Here is an 18,833-nt window from a genome sequence, read left to right as displayed (position 1 = left end):
CTCTCCTTGCTCTCACACCCACCTGCACATATCCCCGTAGCTCCAAATCACACCTTTCTCCTGAATCTTCTATATTGCACTGTACATTCCCGAAAACCTCCATCTTCATTCTCTTTTATGTGCTCCCTCAGTTTGATTTTTCCTACACCATCAGGTTCTTTTGCAAAATAATGAATGCAATTTTAGGAAAGACATATTGTATTTTTCACAGATAACAGAGATAGAATGCCAAATTGTGTTAAATGCCAGATTTCTTTTCACTTTGATGACAGAAGTATATTTGCAAATTAGCACCTCTGCTCAGACTGTACTTTAGCAACAGGACTTTACTACTAACTAGTTCTCTGCAAGGCAAGGCAGACCCCTGGTAGGAGGTGAAATGGGAAAGCCAAGAAAAGCCTCCTGGGCTTCCTCTAAAAGCAAAGCAACTTCTTCACAGGGATGGATGACTCTAATTTTCTCTTGCACTCTGATGCCCTTAAGACCTGTGCCATAGTGGCCATAAAATGTCTCCCTGACTGAACTTGCCTATGCCTCCATTTCTCTTTCACTTCCAGCGATCCTACCAACGGCTTTCACCAAGCAGCTGGCAACTTGTGCTGCCACTGAGAGCTGCTCCTGCACCCAAGTGGTTGGAACGAGGAAGCTCTTCTGTGGCAGAGAGAGATCGTAAATTTGGCAGTATGGGACAGGCCATTATGGAGGTACGCCACGGGTACGTGCAGCCAGAGAAGGGATTCTTTAGAGTTTCTTGATGAAGGTCATGGAAAATATTAATGGATTTGGTTGTATTCGAGGGACACTGCAGCACGTGTGTAGGTGCCAGATGATACTCTGATTATCCACCTCTGCAACAAGTGAGAAAAAACCTTAAAAAATTTAGGTTAAGACTCAAATTTAATATATTCTGCAAAATGCACTCTTCTTTACATGGAACAACAGATTCAAAACATTAGCAGCAGTTTATGCTGAAGAAGTGGCTGAGTGCTGTGGAGGAATTACAGAAAACGGCGCAATGCACAGCCTAAACCAGACACACTTAGCACGGTGGAGCAGAGCAGCCCAAGCAGATCCAATACACCCCACTCAGCAGAGTCACAAACACTTCTTTACTGACAGAAACATTAATCTGCAACATTCCTAAGATCTACTGGTGTTTGCAAGTTGCAGGATTTTCCTGAGGAGCAGGAATTAAGAGTGTGCATACATTTGACAATGTTATTTCAAGTCCAAGATAGGTTACAGATAACTTAGAAATCTCTCTGAAAAATAATGCTCTTTCTGGAAGTGCTTATATCTACTCAACAGCCCAGCCATGCAACTGGATGGCCCAAGAAATGACTTTCTACAAATGGTTTTATTTTAAAAATAACTTTTTTATATGTATTTCAAAGGCTTATTTACAGTAAGTACAATCATTAACTCTGTTAGGTACATGGGCAGATGTGCAGATTGGCACACACATGTAGCTCTCAGGTTAATGTTATTTTAAGCTGCTTACATAGTTCCAAAATCCAAGATTTGTCCCATCTGACATGGCTCTAACAGGTGTAATTGGAACAACAAATGCGGTACAGATCAGAACAACATCAAAACCATTCATCAGTTCTGTCTCCACACTTAACAAGCCTTCCTTCTAACAATTTACACTGTACGTATCACTGTAACACATGAGCATGTTACAAAGGCTTCCATCAAAGATTAGCAGACTCTCTGAAATAGGTGAACCTTGCTACTCTGTAAAAGTATTTGCTTTCTGTCATATTTAAAAAATAAAATGATGACATGTCGTCTGTATTTCAAGTGGCAAATTCAAACCACATTGCATGCACCCAGCTCCCATTAAAAGCAGTGAGAGATGCAGGACACTGTCCATCTGGCCTTCACTAAGCGAAAATAAAATAAAAAAAGAAGAAAAAAAAGCAGATTTTTCTAGAGGTTACACAGCAACAGAGCCAGAGGTTGAACTCAGAAACCCTGACTACCTCCCCAACATGGTTCCGACTAGATCCACTGTGGGAAATTATGGCACACCTGGAAAGAGTCAGTGACATTGATTAGAAAGCAATGTGGGTTAGGATGCAGTGACATTACAGTGGGTCAAAAATAGACAATATAGGAAGAGAAAAAGAAAGAAAATTGAGAATAACAGATGAAAAATACTGGAAGTAAGAAAAATAAAGGAAGTAAGATGATATGATGCAACAGCAAGCATAAATAACAGGAGATGCACGGATGAGAGGTAATTTTCCAACATGTTAAAGAGCTGTTTGTCAAAACATTTTCAGTAACTACACAGATGCCATGTTTGCCTCTGGTACGTGTATTTACTACTGCATACAGTGGCCTGGGTGGTAGACTGATGTTGAGGGAAGACAACCCTTCTCTTTACTCTTCATCCCTCATAGCCCCTAATCACATTTGCAGCTATCACAGAGCATTAATTACTGACTGCACTTGTCAAAACCCAAAAGGCAGCTATGATCATGCCCTCGGTGTTTTGAAAATTCTGTATAGAAGTTGCATAGACTCGAGACTAGTCATAGGGCAGCCTCTTCAAAAATGCACTGCTGAGGTTGCTGGTACTTACAGCATAAGCCAGAGAGGTGGTGTGACTGTCCCAGAATAGGACACCTCACATCTAGGTGCCAACCAGTAACTCACCAGTGGAATCCAGCACAGTCAACACGGCCCTACTTCCCAGGATAGAGGTGGGCTCAGAACAGGAGACTGGAATGGATGTTTGGGACAAAAAGAAGGGAATGTGGAAAACAGCAAGAATGGGTGTGTCCAACCTCCTGAGCCCTATCTGTCCTTTCTGAAATTACCAAACACTACAATAAGCTGAAAGACCAGAGGAGATGTTTTTCCCTGCTGTTGGCTTATTTTGCATATTCCTGAACAAGGCCCAAACACATCCTTACCCTTAAAATACAAATAGAGTAGGCTTCAGATAAAACTATCTCCCAACTAAACCCATCTTTCTGACTACCAAAACCCCTCCTTCCAGGGCTCTATAAAAATCAAAGCCGTCTGACACACTTTATTCCCCCAAACCAGCATTTATCAAAGCTTCATTTTAAAAATCTAACTGTTGTGAAACTACTGCTAAAGGGGAAAAAATGGGGCCCTGGTCTCAGCAGTTACACCTATGCATCTGGAGGGGGACCAGGCAGAAGTCCTGATGACAGCACTGACAAAATTCATCTCTCCAAGGGCACCAGAACAGATGGATCCACAAAGCAGAGGGATGAATCCACTCCTGTGTCCTACAACAGCTCAACATCAGCACTAATCAAATCAGAAGGAAAATGCACACAGAAAAGGTTGCTATGCTTTTTCATCCCTAAAGCCTTTTGCATTCCACTTCCCAGCCCCAGTCTTGGAAACAGCCATCAACTGTCCACACCCTCCACCACTTGACAACTACAGCCAGCTACAGGGATCTGTATCCCTGGAGGGCTGTGTCTCCTGAGGAGGATGCAAGAGGCAGGGAAGGGGCATCATGAGCTGCGGCCACAGAGCTGCTCGATGTGGTAGATCTCCTTGGGACAATCAGCAGACAAGATGAGAGGTGCATCCTCTGTTATCACAACATCATCCTCAATGCGTACACCAATGCCACGAAACCTCTCCGGGGCACTCACATCATCCTCAGGGACATAAATGCCTGAAAGAAGGAAGGGAATTGTAACATACAACACTCTCCAGAATAACTCCTTTCCCTTACTGCACAACCATGAGAGCAAGACTAGATTTTCAACATCATAACATGAGTTTGATCCTAAAAATTTTTAATAAGGAAAGATACTCTTTCCCTTCACTCATGGAAGTTGATGGGCTAAGAAAGGAAAGTCTCCCTTAGTGCCTACAGACACTAGCATGTTAATAAAAACCTCCACAATTACAGCTGGCTTTTCTGCACTTCTTGCTCTCGATGCTATGCTCACAGTGATGATTTTAACAATGTTCTGAATAGAGAGAGAGAAGAGCCAAGCATTAAATAGCAGTTTCCAACTGACAGCTCCAAATCCAGTGACAAGCAGAAAGAAAGATTCATCTTGAAATGCCTAATTTGCAAAGCTAAGTTGTGAATGGCTGTAATCGCAGACTGCAGTGCTTGAGACTTACACTACCAGTGACTGGTAGTAGTTTAGTCACAGTAATACAGAACACAGCACAAGTGAATTTAGCCTGCTTCTCTGCACTGCAATTGACCTGCGCTGCTGTGGGTCAAACAGTAGCAGTTTGAGGTCTATACCACTTTGCCTTCTGCTGCACAGACACTTTCTGACGGTTTACTCCCATAATTTGTTATCTTGGCTGTGTTTGGGAAGGAAATACGGTTTTCTAATACTGTAATCATTTTCAATTTCACCAGAAAGGACTTGAATGCTTTGGCCTGAGGGATCAACTTACAACTTAAAGCAATCCTGTTATCCTTAGTGCTGGCATGTTTTTGTCCACCACTGACTGCATTGCTTTTTACCTGGTTCAATGGTTATCACCATGCCTGGCTGGAGCGGGAGCGATCGGGACATATCTGGGGTATCATGAACATCCATGCCCAAGTAATGGCCCACATGATGCGGGCAGTACTTTTGAACAGCCTAGCAGAAGACAAAACAAGTGTCATGGAGTCAATTAAACACACCCCAACCTCTTGTTCCAATACAAAAGATGGGGAGAAGAGACAGAACAGTCATGTGCTTGACTAGCAATCTTACTGCATGACTAGGTCACCAGAGGCTGTCTTCCATTTGCCAGAACTGGATGGCCCTCAAAAGCCACCAATACCAGCTGCCTATTATGAGCATATTGCAGACTGCCTTTACCCTCACTGAAAAGAATAGCCCAAGCCCATCACCACTTCAGCATGTCAAGCAAGAATTTAGTTTTCAACTCACTGAGCTTTGCTGTCCCAACCCTTTCCATCCCTTAAACACCCAAGCCCTGTGTTGCTCCCATCAGCAGACCCTCACAAACAGAAGCAGCTGATGCAGCCGCTACGTGATGTGGCAAAGAGGCATTCTATGCACAACAGAGCACATGCTGTGCTGATTTTACTCAGCAGCTACAGCAGGATTTTAATCTGCCTCTACAGGGCACTGTCTCTGCCCCACATCATCCTAACCCCGCTCCCTTCAGAGAGGAGCTCCTTGTCAGGAGGAATCAAAGAGCTAATTTCCCCTCTGCCCCACGCTCCTCATATTCACTGGGGACTGAGCTGCAGATGCTGGTCTCATCTGGCTATGCTGCCGCCTGCCGAGAGAAACCGGCATGATAGCCTCCGTTCACAGGCAAGAACTTGTACTGTTATTGCTCTGATGTACAACTAAACCTGGCAGAAATCTGTCCTGCTGCCAAAGGGGTAGTTCCATCACCTGGTTCTGCCATCTTTCTTGTGTTGGCATCAGCAATCATGCAGGTTTGCAGTGAGTGGGACTGGGTAAACTTCTCTAACTGCAAACCAATCCTATTTTATCTGCAGGTTCAGCTCTAAGGCAGACCAGTTTCCCAGCCTCATTCACCAGATAGCTCTGTGAACTCCAATACTGACACAAAACAGTGCAGAAGAGGCAGCAGGCGGAATGACTGAGAGGAATAGGCTGCACCTTTTGGTGGCGCTGCAGATTTATGCTATGTTAAATAGATCACAAAACTATGACTGCCTGCAGCCAGCTCTGGACCCACAATGTTGTGTGAATGTCTCTACAGGTCCCTTTTGTGGGTACTCTAAAGCTGCATCTACACTTAACAAGTAGTGCAGACTAATGGGAACAGATCTGCAGGGTGAAATAGCAAGTGCCAAAGAACAAATGTTCACACTGTGTGCATATAAGACTGGGGGGTTGCTTTAGACCAAATTGCACAGTGAATGGCTGAAACACATCTTCAAGTTTAGCCTTGTCTGAGAGAAATCCAGCCCTGTGCTGAGATAAGTCCGTAACATGAATTAAAGCAGAGTGTGTGGCAACAATTAGAAGATGCATCTCAAAAGCATACTCCTGAGCCAAACAAAAGCCACTAACACAACCCAAGGAGAAAACAGTCAGGCCTAGTAGGGGGCAGCTGGAGTAAAAAAAACTTCAAGCACCTTGAAGAAGTGGCTCTCAGTGATGCTGCTCTTCAGGATCCCCAACTCTTTCAGTTTCTGTCCAATAAGGCTCAGCATGAGGCTGTAGATATTTTCTAGACTTACACCTGGGGAGCAGAGGCTCAGGCAGGACTTCTGGATATCCAGGACAGCCTGATAGAGTTCTGCCTGGGGTTTGGTGAACCTGAAAACCATTGAGAAAAGGAACAAAGGACATTTCTCACAATTAAACCTCTACCCAGAACCTATTTTGGGGAGAGATTCAGTTCGGTGTTGGAGTAGGGGAAGTCAGAAAGGAAAGCAACTGGCTCCTTATATGAAATACCAGACAAGGCATCACTTCAACATGCCCTTCAATACACTGGGTAGAGGCAGGGTTACTCAGCTGACAACTGAACCCCAAAACAAAGCAAGGCAAAGCAACTGCAGGAAAAAGAATGCACTTGAGCCGAAACATACAGGAGTCAAACACAACCACAGGGACACCACATCAGCAAATTCACAACTGACAGAGCCATGTACAGGTCAACTAAACTCCTGTTTTCTTACATACAACCAGAGCCAGCCACAGCTGAATGCACAAAAGCATCCTCTGCACTTTAAGCATGCTGTAATAGCTAAAAAAAGCAGTAATCGCACATATTCATGCAGTAATTAATGAGGCAGTGGGGAATACAGCTTCTCATGCTGAAAGATAAGTTTATGTAATTTGATTACTCTGAAGAACCACAGAATGGGACATGTTAAAAACTACTCACAGAGATTAAACACACATACACTCAATCCATCAATTATTTAAGACCTTCTCAAAGTTCTTCAAAACAGCCTTATTGCAGCATACCTTCCATTGATGGGCCAGGTACGTGTGATGTCACTTACGTAGCAGGAAGACTCACATCCACCATCTAGCAAGACCAGTTCACCATCCTGGAGAATAACAGGCAAAAATGCCCTGTGGGTCAGTCTGTCTATTAACTGATTTGTTTTTTCTGTCTGACAGCAGGAAAGAGGATTATGTATTTATTTTTGCAAAGCAGTTGCAGAGATGTGAATTCCTTTTGCAGAACACCCCTTCAGGTGCTACTGTTTATAAATAGGCTATTCCAGTTGGATTGTTTCTCTGCAGGGTAGTCTACAGCCTGAACTCTTAACATGCTGATTTTCAAACATGTTGGAGTAAAAAACCACATTTTCCTTGAACTATTTTGATCTCTGAGACATCAGTCCCATTCACACCTGGACTGTTTACTCCAGCAAATTACACCAGTGACTCCTTTCACTGGAATTTCTCTGCTCGTGACTGAGACAGAAGGGTTTCCGCAAAAAAACAATAGATTTCTGAGCTACTCACAAGAACACTAACAGCTAAAGATTTAGCCTTGTCACAAGGTAAGAAGACTCAGCAAAATCAGTTCTCTGACAGTGTATCGCTACTGTAAATGCACTATCAAATAGCTTGTACTATCTTTCCTGTTTTCTTCTGGACATTCTTGACTGCTCTAAGATACACTTCTGAGTCTACCTGGTGATGAAGAAAAAACTTTTGGAGATGTGAACCTCCAATTCACTTCAGCAAAATTGTTCCACGTCAATTAAATCACTGATTGCACATCTTCCAAAAAGCCCCACAAAAAAGACAAAGGGCCAGAGCAAAATCACTGCCTTGCTTTCCCTCTTTAAAGGGGCTAGCAGCGAGATCTGTGAAGTTTAAATTCTCTATGGATTTACACTATATGTAATCCAAGACCTTTTATAGAGATTCACTCCAGAGATCCAGGACTGTGCCAGCAGCCATGACGAGGAATGATCAAGAATATTATTCTAGCACGTTCAGGGAAAAAATAAGAAGCAGAATTTCACTGCTAGCACCACCTTTAGTGCTAGCTACTATCATTGTGTACAGTAAAGCTCCACAAACACTTACACAGTAGATAAACTAGCACTGGCCAGATCTCACTATCCCACTGAATAGACAGGCTATTAATTATCCATTTAAATTGTATTTTTAACTTTTTCAGAATAGGTCATTCAATTCTTTAAGTAAAACATGAAATTATAGCACTTGCCCTCTTCCAAGCAATTACATAAGTAACAATTTATTGTCTAAGGGAATTCAGCCTGTGGTTTGCTTGTCCAGTAAGTGCCTTATGTCATGCATCTTGTCCTCTTTCTTTAAAGCTGAGTCCACTAAGTGGTGGACTGAATGAAGTCCACATGAAGCCATAAGCGACCTTCAGATACCTTCCAAATTAGACACTGGGTTAGCCTATTTGGCAACAAGATCCGTATGAAATAGCACACAAAGGAAAAGTTTACGGGTTTAACCTCCTACTTAATGGTTTTGAAAAAAACCAAGTGACAGTCATTTAACTGAACAACTTTAACAGAAGCAACTGGAGTTACATGAGCACGCCTGACCTTGGATGACAGTACAACAAAGGAGGCTTCTTTCTGCCAAAAGCAGCCTGTCATATCTTTTGTATGTCTGTCTCTGCAGATCATTTCAATGTCTGCTAGCATGCCAGCTTCAAGAAAAGACAATGCTAGTGGAAAGTTTCATCCTGCATTAAGACAGAGGAAAAATATGTTCCTCTGAAAAGTGAATCATGAGTAGAACAGTGGGGGAATACTGCTTCTGAAAATACTTATCTGAATCTAAAGGTGTACTGTCAGGAAAGCTGGAGAGGGTTCAATTCAATAATGTGAATCCTCAAAATACCACAAAACACATTAATTTACCTACAGCCATCTAATTCACCGCTCAATATTTAACGCTGATCCTTTCCATCCTTGTTCCCCTTCCCTGCTTTGTTGGCCTACATGGAGTCCAAAATGCTTCTCAGCTCTGCCAGAGCACCTCATGTTGCAAAGCGAGGTGAAGCAGTGGAAGTGACAGCAGAAGGTCACCATGGTGCCTTCACTCTGCCTGCTGCAGTAGTCCCTCTCTTTTGTGAGGTGAGCAACCCACCAAGCACTGCACACGGCTGCACACGGTGTGGTAGCAGGCATGCTCGCTAAATTAAGTTATTTGCAGGCTTGTTTGCAAGTCCTTCCACTGTTCAGAAGAAACTGCAGCAAGTGCAAAGAAGGGAGAAAGAGATTAGATGAAGTTAATCTGTCACTGAATGCAAAACTAACCAGGGCAGGATTCCCTTCCCTGCTCACTTGAATATATGTAAGTGTTTTCATTAAGTCAAAACAAAGAGCAGCTAGGGGATGCATATGGGGACAGTGTGTCACAGCACTGCATTTTAAGTTATGGGACAGCATATGGTTTACCTTGATGAGCTGATTGTTCTTCACATAGTGCAAAGTGTTTGATCTGTTGCCACCAGCAACAACAGGGGGGTACGCCAAGATGTCAGCACCACGAGACCGGCACTCGAATTCAAACTGGAATACCAATTCAGAGAGGAGGAGATCGTTAGTGCTGATTCAGGTGAATAAGTGCCCTGGGGCTATTATAATTCATGTCCTACAACTGTTTTCTTAATTTGTACAACACAAAGTGAAACGGGAAAGTGAGTTCACTAAATGAAAGCAACCTTGAAGGTTTTCCAAGAACACTGGAGAAAAAAAAAATACAAACCAATCCACTTTTCAAGAGAGTGTTTTGAGCCTGCATTTTGTCCCATGGAAGCTCTTTCTGGTGCAAGCTGTTCAGTACTGTATCAAACACTCAATACATTGTGACAAATCCAGGTGAGGATTTGTTCTTATATAAAGTAATACTCTTAGGTACCATACAATTTTTCAAATTTTCAAAGATCCTAAATGTCAGCATGACAACAGTCATGTCTTCTTGTTGTCTTTCAAAATTACAAAGCACCAGCATATTTACAGCAGTATTTATTTTCATGACTCTGTTGAACTTGGAAGGTTTGAAAGCATGCACTTCTTTGATGTTTGAGGGAAAGGAAAGGAAAAGGAGAGGAGGGGGAGAGGAGAGGGAGAGGGATAGGGAGAGGGGGAGGGAGGGAAGAAAAGAAAAGTGAAGGAAAAAGGGAAGGGAGGGGAGGGGAGGGGAAGGGAGGGGAGAGGAGGGGAGGGGAGGGGAGGAGAGGAAATTGTAAACCTCAAGATCTTTACCCTTTTGAGTAATAAGGATGATGAAAGCATGGAAATTAATAAACTTACATCTATAAAGACCCTCTATAACCTCAGTATTTTAACAACATGTCTTTTCTATAATCACCAAAACCGCATGGGACCGAACACTTCAGGATGCCTACATATAGTAGAGTAGGTTTTATGATCCTGATCTGGAGTGAAAGTTTGATCTGTAAAATACACTTCAATTAAAATAATTTTCTTTACAAGTCAGTACTGCTGCTCAGTGCCATGTCAGCACAGGCCTATCTATGTCGTAACAGAAGGTCAAATCCTGCTGAAGTTTCTCAAACAGGCATCTCACTGCAATTCCTTACCAAATGTGCAGGCCAATTAGTCCTTATTTTGTAACTGAGAGGCATCTACACTGCTTCAAGATAATTGTGGTAATCCGATGCAGTAAGAGAAGTAGGCTTTACAAATAGGTGTTATAACTCCTTAAATTCTGTACAACAGAACTATATTAGAGAATAAGTCAATAACTATATCTCTGATTGTTTTACAGGTTTTGTATTTAAATACAGTAGAAAAAGACATCAATAGCAGATAGACAACCACTATGTTCCTTCAGTAATACAGGAAGCACAGTTGAAGAATTCCTCACACTGACTTTTCCACGCGTCCTAGGAACCATGAGAGCTAGGTAAAGGAGAAATGTGCTACAGTGGGGAGCACATCATAGAGAGATCTGATGTTTCTAGTCTCTTGGAAGGATAAACAACATCCACCCCTTCATCTTACCTCCATTCACAAAGTACTCACCTTTGCATACAGAAAGGCCTCATCCACTGGGGATTTACTGGCAAACATTGTCTCCATGAAAGCCTATGAAAAAGAAGAGCTTTCCAATTGGCAAAGGAGTCTGAACTTGAGGGAAGTTTTTTTTTTTTCTACTGCTGTCTTTTGAGGAAGGCCTAAAATCAGCTGGCCCAGAACACAGGAACCAGAGGCCGCTGAAAACAGTGTTGTGAAGACTAGAACCAAGTAAGTTCTGTTCCCTGTGAAACTATATTTAGGGGATGACTGACTCTAGTTTTTGAAAAAGGATTAGATGATTGAAGCTGATCCCATGGGATGGCATTTTAGAAGTTGTCTCACCTATGGATTGCCTCACGTAGCTCTTCCTTCAGAGAAGGACAAGCTGTGTCTCTCTTTTCTGTTTGGTTATTTTAATAATATCTACAAAAACATAACTGCATTTGAGGTATCTGTCAGGTTTGTTTAAAACTGGCCAATGAGTTCAAATGGTATTTGAGGGAGAAGGGGGAATATGGAGACATACACAGGTATAATGTGTTCCCGAAATCCTGTCTCCTCAAAATCAACAGGATAAATGGGAAAGAAAATTATGTGAGGAAAGAGAGGAGAAACTGGCATGAATGAAGAGGCTAGCCCTTTTCCTGAACAGATACTGCTGTTAAACAAAGTCAAACAGCTGCTGGCTTGTCTTCACTGGAGTTACACTAACTGAGAGAAGCTGGTAGTCCAAGCAGTCTTCCTGTTTCTCCCTGTCATGTAGAGGGAGCTGAGCCCAGCCGATGGCTGAGACACAGCAGTTCAGTAACGGATTAGACCAAAGCCATCTTTCCAACCCATGTCACCCCACCAACAGCCCGCTCCCCTTCTTTCTTTAAAGGAATGCACTGGTTCATTTGGAGAACATACGACCCCATACCTCTGCTGTCACCTGTCCAGCTATCTTCATCCTTTCAATCTCTGCGGGAGATTTGATCAGCCGAAGGTTTTGCACTAGATGTCGGATGCCCTGGATGTGGTTTTTGTTCCGAGCTTTTATCTCAGCCAGGGGCTGCATGTAGTCAGAGTGCAGCTCTGTATGCACTGGTTTCTTCAAGTCGTACCAAACAATGTTTGACTCACCTGGAATACAAAACAAAATCTGACACAGATGAAAATAAATGTAGAAATGTCCTCCCCATACTGAACAAACTCTTGCCTCCTAAACTAGACCTGTTGCTATATTTGTGAAACTAATTTCCTCTGAATCTGCATTTGAAGACTATATAGACACCTTCACTGTCACGGGATACTAGCAATCTCTTGAAAATATGGAAGATTACCAGTTCATAGCAGGTAGATTTAACAAATCCCCACTTTTATGCAAATACTGGGTTTTACGATCATCACTGAATATATGTATCTTGCACAGATCCAGAGTTTCCGTATCGAAGTTGCACTTGTGTAAGCTAAGTAGCCACTGCACTGCAGTGGTACATGTTCTGAACCATTCCCTCATTTAGCCTGTCCCACCTGATCCCGTAAGGAAATTTACCTTTTACTCATCACATGGAATCAGGCTCATTATCAACTACGCTTTAGAATATCTTTGGGGAACAATTGCTTATTTCAGCCACTCAGAGAAGTTACCAAGGACAAACATATTTATCTACGTGGAAATTTATTTAAAACATCAGTTAGCACCCACACTCTCCCCACAGGAGCATTTGAAATGGGAATGAATAGAAAAGCCATGCCGAGTCACAGCTAATGTCTATCTAGGCCCCCCCTTCTTTGTTGACAGTCGGCGTTAGCAGGTGCTTACAAAAAGTCTCTAAGAAACTAGGCATTTATGAAAGAGTAGTTCCCTTAGCACATCCTCCCCACTTCTGGTTTCATTTCAAGGCTGCAGCTTCTTAATAGGGATTAACTGCTTTTCATGGACCTCTCCCCCCACAGAACTAGAAACTTCTGAATTCCTATAAATTTTTAACATTCCAAACATTCCATGAATGATCTACAACTTAAAAGGTGTCAAAACCTGCCATGTCATCATTTCATTCACTGTTCCCTTTGTTTGTAAATTACGAAAAATAGCAACTAAACATTCCTACTCATCCTTCCTGTGCCTTCCATAACCATACACATCTCTCATATCTTACCTTCTGTTTTCTCTTTTTCAAACTGAGTAGGTCTTGTCCAGCACGTATCTCACACACACTCCATAATTTTGATCATCCTTGGTGCCCTTTCTGTGACTTTTCTATTTTCAATATATCCTTTTTTTAAACAAAATAACTAGAATCGGAGATGGTATTTAAGATTCCAGAATTCACTGGAATTTACTTGTGTAAAGCACTTGCCCTTTTTATATTGTCATATGCCTTCAGCTTCATTTTATAATGCATTTAAGTTCATTCTGTATTATAAGTATTGAAGCTACACGGTGATGTTAGGTGCAGAAGAACATGTCTAAAGGACAGTAATGTTCACATTTCAAGAGTGAAGTCAACATCTAGCTAAAAAAGGTGAGTGGACTAACAACTTCCCTGTGTAGATCATTTTCCAAGTCTATTATGAATAGAATACCTTCAAGTTTCCTATACTTCCTCTGGTTCTGGCTCTGTCAGCAAAAAGATATGACTAAAACAGTAACACAATTTGTAATGCTCTCTTGCTTATCCTCTTCTTTATGTTCCACAGAGGTGCACACTGGCATTCACATGGGTGCACAAGAAATTCAGAGGGGAAGAAAAACTATTCTTTTCAAAGCTACATTTCCATTGGTGACCCTCAAGAAGCTAACATGAACTTCCAACTGTCTTTGTCATACTGTCATAGCCCCTGAACCTCCCCAAGTTCATGATAGTCTTGAACTGGTGTTAGAGACCGCATTTCAAACCCATACCATTCAGACCCTGCAAGCCATGTCTCATCTCATTCCTCTTCCATTTTTTGTTACCTTTCAGCTTGGCCACCAAGTGTCTGAACTCCTCAATGGTGTAAGCTTCATCTACTCCTGTGAGAGCAATCGCCCCATCTGTGCCTGATCTGGGCCCATCCCACAGCTCTCGGCTTGGATCTCTCCGAGGCACAAAAAGTATGGATTTGTGGGAGGGCAGTGCTTTGCCAGGAATGGTCTGCAGCACCAGGATGCTGTCAGGCTCCTGGAACCCACAGAGATACAGGAAGTCAGTGTCCTGGTGGAAAACGTAGGGGATATCATTGCTCATGTAGTACGTGGGGTTAGATAGCAGAATCACTGTGTGGTCCAATCCATCCCAGCCATGGGCTTCCTTCTGGATCAACGCCATCAGTTTGTGTCGGCGAAGAGCATATTCCACCTGTGACAATCCTGGGGTTACCTCTCCTACAAATACAAAACAAATCAGATTGAGAAATTCAAGGCATTCGTGGTATTTTACTAGTCACATGCCTGATTCTTGCCTACTCCTTGATGCTTTCAGATACATGGCTTTGTCGTGGTCCCTCGTTAGCCTTTCTACTGCTCTCTCATGCATCTCTTCAGCTTCTATCCCTAGAGCACATCCTCATTTAATCCAATCCTCCATCATGCAAACACCGAAATTTAGTTAACAAAACGGATTTTCTGTTATGCATTTCTGTGCAAAACCAGAAACCACAACACCTGGTAGATTTAGACAAACACCCGAAACAGATGGATGTTTTCAGAAAGACATGTGAAAAAAAGGGAAGAGGCAAGGTAAACTGGACTTTGACTGCTGAAAACTGATGGGTTTTATAGTATCTGGACATTGAACAGAAGATTACCTCCCAAGGTTGAGCATTAATTTCCTCAGATAAAGCTAGAATGTCTATTCAAATACACACTAAGTCAACTCATAAAGTAACTAGTTCTAAACCGTAAAGGCTGGATTAAGTGTTACAGATACTGGGAGATCAGGCAGAAACACAGAGGTTGCAGAGTCTAACCAGTCACAAGATTCCAGGCAGAAACAAACCACGAACTGCAAGCTGGCATCAGACTCCGATGTAGCTTTTCTCAATGATTAACAACTTGGAGTTTTTCAAAGTTAAATACTATATTCCTAATGACTCTAACCAAACTATTTCTTAGATGAAAGTACGTTTTAAACTGCTTCAGTTGCAAAGAATAAGAAGTACGGCAATGAAGATACTCATCAAAACCAGACTGAAGTTGGAAGAACAACAAGCAACAGCTTAAGTATGTATTTTTAAAAATGCGAGACTCCTTAACTATGATTTCAATGAATATATAAGCCTCAGTCAGTACTTTGGCTAATACCCTATTTTAACATATATTTCGTATTCATACTGTTAACTTTCTACTTTCATGATCTATTCTTCCTCTTTAATGTATCTCACAGTGACAATTCTAGAATAAAAACTGAAATTTTATTTGTACTGTAAGTGGATTCTTGAATGGGTGGGGTGGGAGGGGGAAGTTCTACCCAGAATGTTTTTCCTTGAAAAGAGAGTTTAAGAAAACCACATATGTTGTATTTGCATTAAATTTTACACGTTTTCAACACCATATATCCCCAACACCTATTTGGTATAAAAGTTGGGGTTTTAAGAAAAAAACAAACCCACCGAATTTGTTTTACTCTGTACATCTAGAAATGACAGAGAACACAGAAATGGTTTTAATGCAATATGACCCCACCTTCCTGCAATATTATACCGCAAATTTCCTATGCTCCTCTGCATTCCAGTCAGCCTTCTAACTACCACAAAGAATACAGTGAAATTTAGAGGCTGCAGTAGGGTGGAACATGGGAACACCAATTGTCTTCTGACTGCAAGGCCTTAAAATTCTCTTTGCCTTAAAGGCATTTGCTTTTTAAAACAATACTTGCAATAAAACAATGTTGTATTATTTTAAGGAAAACACTACTCCTTTATTAAACTGAAAATTACTATACGTAGCTAGAATTAATCTCCAGTTTCATCTGTGAGTACTTTTAAAATGTCAGCCTCATTTACTGTGAGCTGTTAATCAGTGCCCTGAGCAATTTCGTCTAATATTGAAGTTGGCTCAGCTTTGAGCAGAGGATAGACCTAATAACTTTCTGAGGTCCCTTCTGACCTGAGTTATTCTACAATTAAATATGTAAGTGCATGGCTATATATTCATCTGTTCTCTCTGTATACCTATCTACAGAAAAAGAACAGAACCAGAATATTTTCCTGGACAAATTCTTTAATATATTTTTACTCACATTTTTTTTTTTTAGATTTAATCATGGTCATCTCATACATACATGCTCATTTTCATTAATCTCATAAAACTCCATAACCTCAGCTTCTCTTTCATCACTACCTTCTAACTTTATAACCACAAGTCTCTTTTTCATTTTTCGTCACAGCTTGAATTCTCTCTTGAAGAGGGCATGCTCTTCAGACAAGTGGTGTCCAACTCTCAGTAAGTCTCTCCCTGATTTTCTTTTCTGAATGACACCTTTATTTGGTGGACTACAAGACACTGGATAGGAAGCGTCCTAGCAGTCAGCTTGCACAAAGGACTTCCCCCTTAATATAAATGGTATTGTAGTTGCAGGACAGTGAGCTGCCAAGATGTCACTGCTATGAAAGGTCTGCAGTACCCAAGTCAGTGACACCAAGCACTCCATGAGAAAAAGGTAAAAAGTTTACATGTGAAGCCTATTTTTAGAATCAGTATAATCTCCTACAAGGAAGTTAAGTACTAAATATAATTACTGCCTAATAAAGTTAATCATAAACAGCTGAAATCACGGATATCTGTATGAAGCAGCAAATCAATACGTTGCTCTGAACATCTCAGAAAAATAGAGGGAATTAAAAATACAAATGATTGGCTCATACAGGATGTGAACCTAACCTGGTTTGAGAAGGTGTGGGTGTGTGAAGGGGCTGGGCTGGCCCAAATACCGGTTTGGAATCTTCTTCTGCTGGGCAGGCTGGATGGAAAATCTTCGGAGAGCACATGACTTGCAAACTAGAGGAAAAGAAATGCACCATGTCAAGGTAAAAGACCTTTCCCATTAGCAAACTGCAGAATTATACTCCAGTCATCTGACTTAGCAACATTCATTCACCTTATATAACATAAATATTCCTCCTTAACTTTTCAATTTGTTGTGTACCACAATAGTTTATGAAACCATGTGCACACAACTCAACCAACGATCAAATATTCATAAAACAGATGGAAAGAAATTAACATATGCCAAATCTGACAATCCAGCAAGAAAACCCAGAGAAGCTGTGTTGGTTTGCACGTGCCCAATTTCTACTCTTGGTGCCCTTCCTCCCTTGCTTTCCTCAAACACTGCAGGGCTTGAAGCACAATGCCTGTATATCGTCTTTGCTTGAGTATGTTTTCAAAAATACCACTCCTATGGAACAATTACACAGTTTTTGAGGCCTTTCCAGTTCTTTTTTTTTTTTTTTTACTAATAATGCCACAAAGAAGCCATTAAATACCACAGGTTTATACATGTGATTTTTTTTTTTTTCTGTATGAAAGATACTCAGGAGCCCCTGTTTATGTATTTAATTTATTTGACAATAGCATTCGCCAAATTGAAAACAGTTCCTCAGAAGCACAGTTTATGTATGCTTTTTCCAAATCCACACACAGCCAGAGCTGACAAGTTTTAAAGAGAATTGCAAGTGTGCCTTTAGGAGCTGGGGGTGTGCATGGTAAGACAAAAGCTAAAATTAAATGTAATTGTCACAAACTTTACCAACTGTGGAATTCTCAGTCACAACTTTTTGCAGCTGAAGAATTGCTTGTGCCCAGAGACAAACCATCATACACATGGAAAGAGATGGTAATCAGCTTCCCAACATCCACTAGCTGATGTTTTGGAAACTAGTTCCTTCTATGTCACTTAACATGTGCCTATGACAAAATCAATTCATGCTGCCATAGCACGGCACTGGATTCATAGAACAAACGATAATCAACTCTTCACTAGCACAAGCAAACACAACACAAGCAAAACAGCTGCCTGCCTTTCAGAGAGCTGAGACTTGGGAGACTTATAGCAGAACATATAGACCGTGGATTTTCTGCAGGAGCCAGTATGATTAGCTGGTAATTGAAGGTTACTTATGCATGACAACCGATAGTCATAACGTAACGCATTCACTATGCGATGACTGGCGTAACAGTCTGGAGATCCAGGCAGTGACATATAATTACAGCTTTTTGTGCAGTTTAAAGAGGGTTTTCACTGTTTCTCTCTCCACCTACACAGAAGACAAACAGGATAGCTTGCAACGAGACGGGAGAACACAACAGGCATTAAATAAAGCAGTGTTGTGAAGACAGCAAGGAACCTTCCACGCCGTTGCTTTATTTTTCAAATATTAAGCCCTTCACTCCCTCGGATTCGACCGTGCCTGAGGCGACAACTTGGCCCCCGCGAGAGCCGCCTTCCCGCGCCCCTCGCGCCCACAGCGAAACGGACGCCAGGGCGGCCCCGCAGCTCGCCGGCGGTGCCGGGGCGGGGGAGCGGAGAGGGAGGGAAGGGGGCTCCGAGCGGCGACAAGGCTCGGCGTGCCCCGGGCAGCCCGTCACCAGAGCCCCGGGGGCGGCCGCGGGGCGGGACAGGGCCCGGCGGGGCGGGACAGGGCCCGGCGGGCCCCGCTGAGGGGGAAGCTCGGCGCGTGAGGGGAGGAGTCTCTGACCTGAGAAGCCGCGCCAGCCCCTCACCGCCGCGACAAGCCGCTGGGCTGGAAGGCGCGACATGTCCAAGGGAGACGGCCTCGGGCCGCGCGCGCGCGCCCCCCCCCCGCAGCACCCGCACCCGCACCCCCCCCCTTCCTCCTCCTCCTCCTCCTCCTCCCCACGCAGGTCCGGCCCCCGCGTGGCGGGACCTTCCCCTGCCGCGGCGCC

The 18,833-nt window shown here is 42.5% G+C and overlaps 1 protein-coding gene across 1 annotated transcript; it reads right to left on the bottom strand.

Annotated features, from left to right (window-relative positions):
• Positions 1-878: 878 nt before the first annotated feature.
• XPNPEP3 (X-prolyl aminopeptidase 3) lies at positions 879-18,736 on the bottom strand. The gene is made up of 10 exons (XM_032996718.2): positions 18,626-18,736; positions 16,809-16,925; positions 13,905-14,312; positions 11,883-12,085; positions 10,970-11,032; positions 9,377-9,490; positions 6,939-7,024; positions 6,098-6,281; positions 4,490-4,610; positions 879-3,670 (listed from the first exon to the last, which is right to left on the bottom strand). The coding sequence occupies exons 1-10, from the start codon at positions 18,684-18,686 to the stop codon at positions 3,504-3,506; spliced, it is 1,524 nt and encodes a 507-aa protein (XP_032852609.2). The 5' UTR covers positions 18,687-18,736; the 3' UTR covers positions 879-3,503.
• Positions 18,737-18,833: the final 97 nt, after the last annotated feature.

Source organism: Tyto alba, unplaced genomic scaffold (genome assembly GCF_018691265.1).
Source record: "Tyto alba isolate M040663 unplaced genomic scaffold, T.alba_DEE_v4.0 Super-Scaffold_2, whole genome shotgun sequence".
Taxonomy (NCBI): domain Eukaryota; kingdom Metazoa; phylum Chordata; class Aves; order Strigiformes; family Tytonidae; genus Tyto; species Tyto alba.
This window is presented reverse-complemented; position numbering and strand designations above follow the sequence as displayed.

What these genes read in the sequence shown, in the direction of transcription:
- XPNPEP3 (XM_032996718.2), bottom strand. Translation starts at nt 18,686, where the DNA reads ATGTCGCGCCTTCCAGCCCAGCGGCTTGTCGCGGCGGTGAGGGGCTGG. An exon ending in GGGCTGGCGCGGCTTCTCAG is followed by an intron (nt 16,926 to 18,625) that starts GTCAGAGACTCC and finishes CTTTTCCTCTAG; the next exon opens with TTTGCAAGTCATGTGCTCTC. An exon ending in GGTGATAACCATTGAACCAG is followed by an intron (nt 3,671 to 4,489) that starts GTAAAAAGCAAT and finishes TCCTTCTTTCAG; the next exon opens with GCATTTATGTCCCTGAGGAT.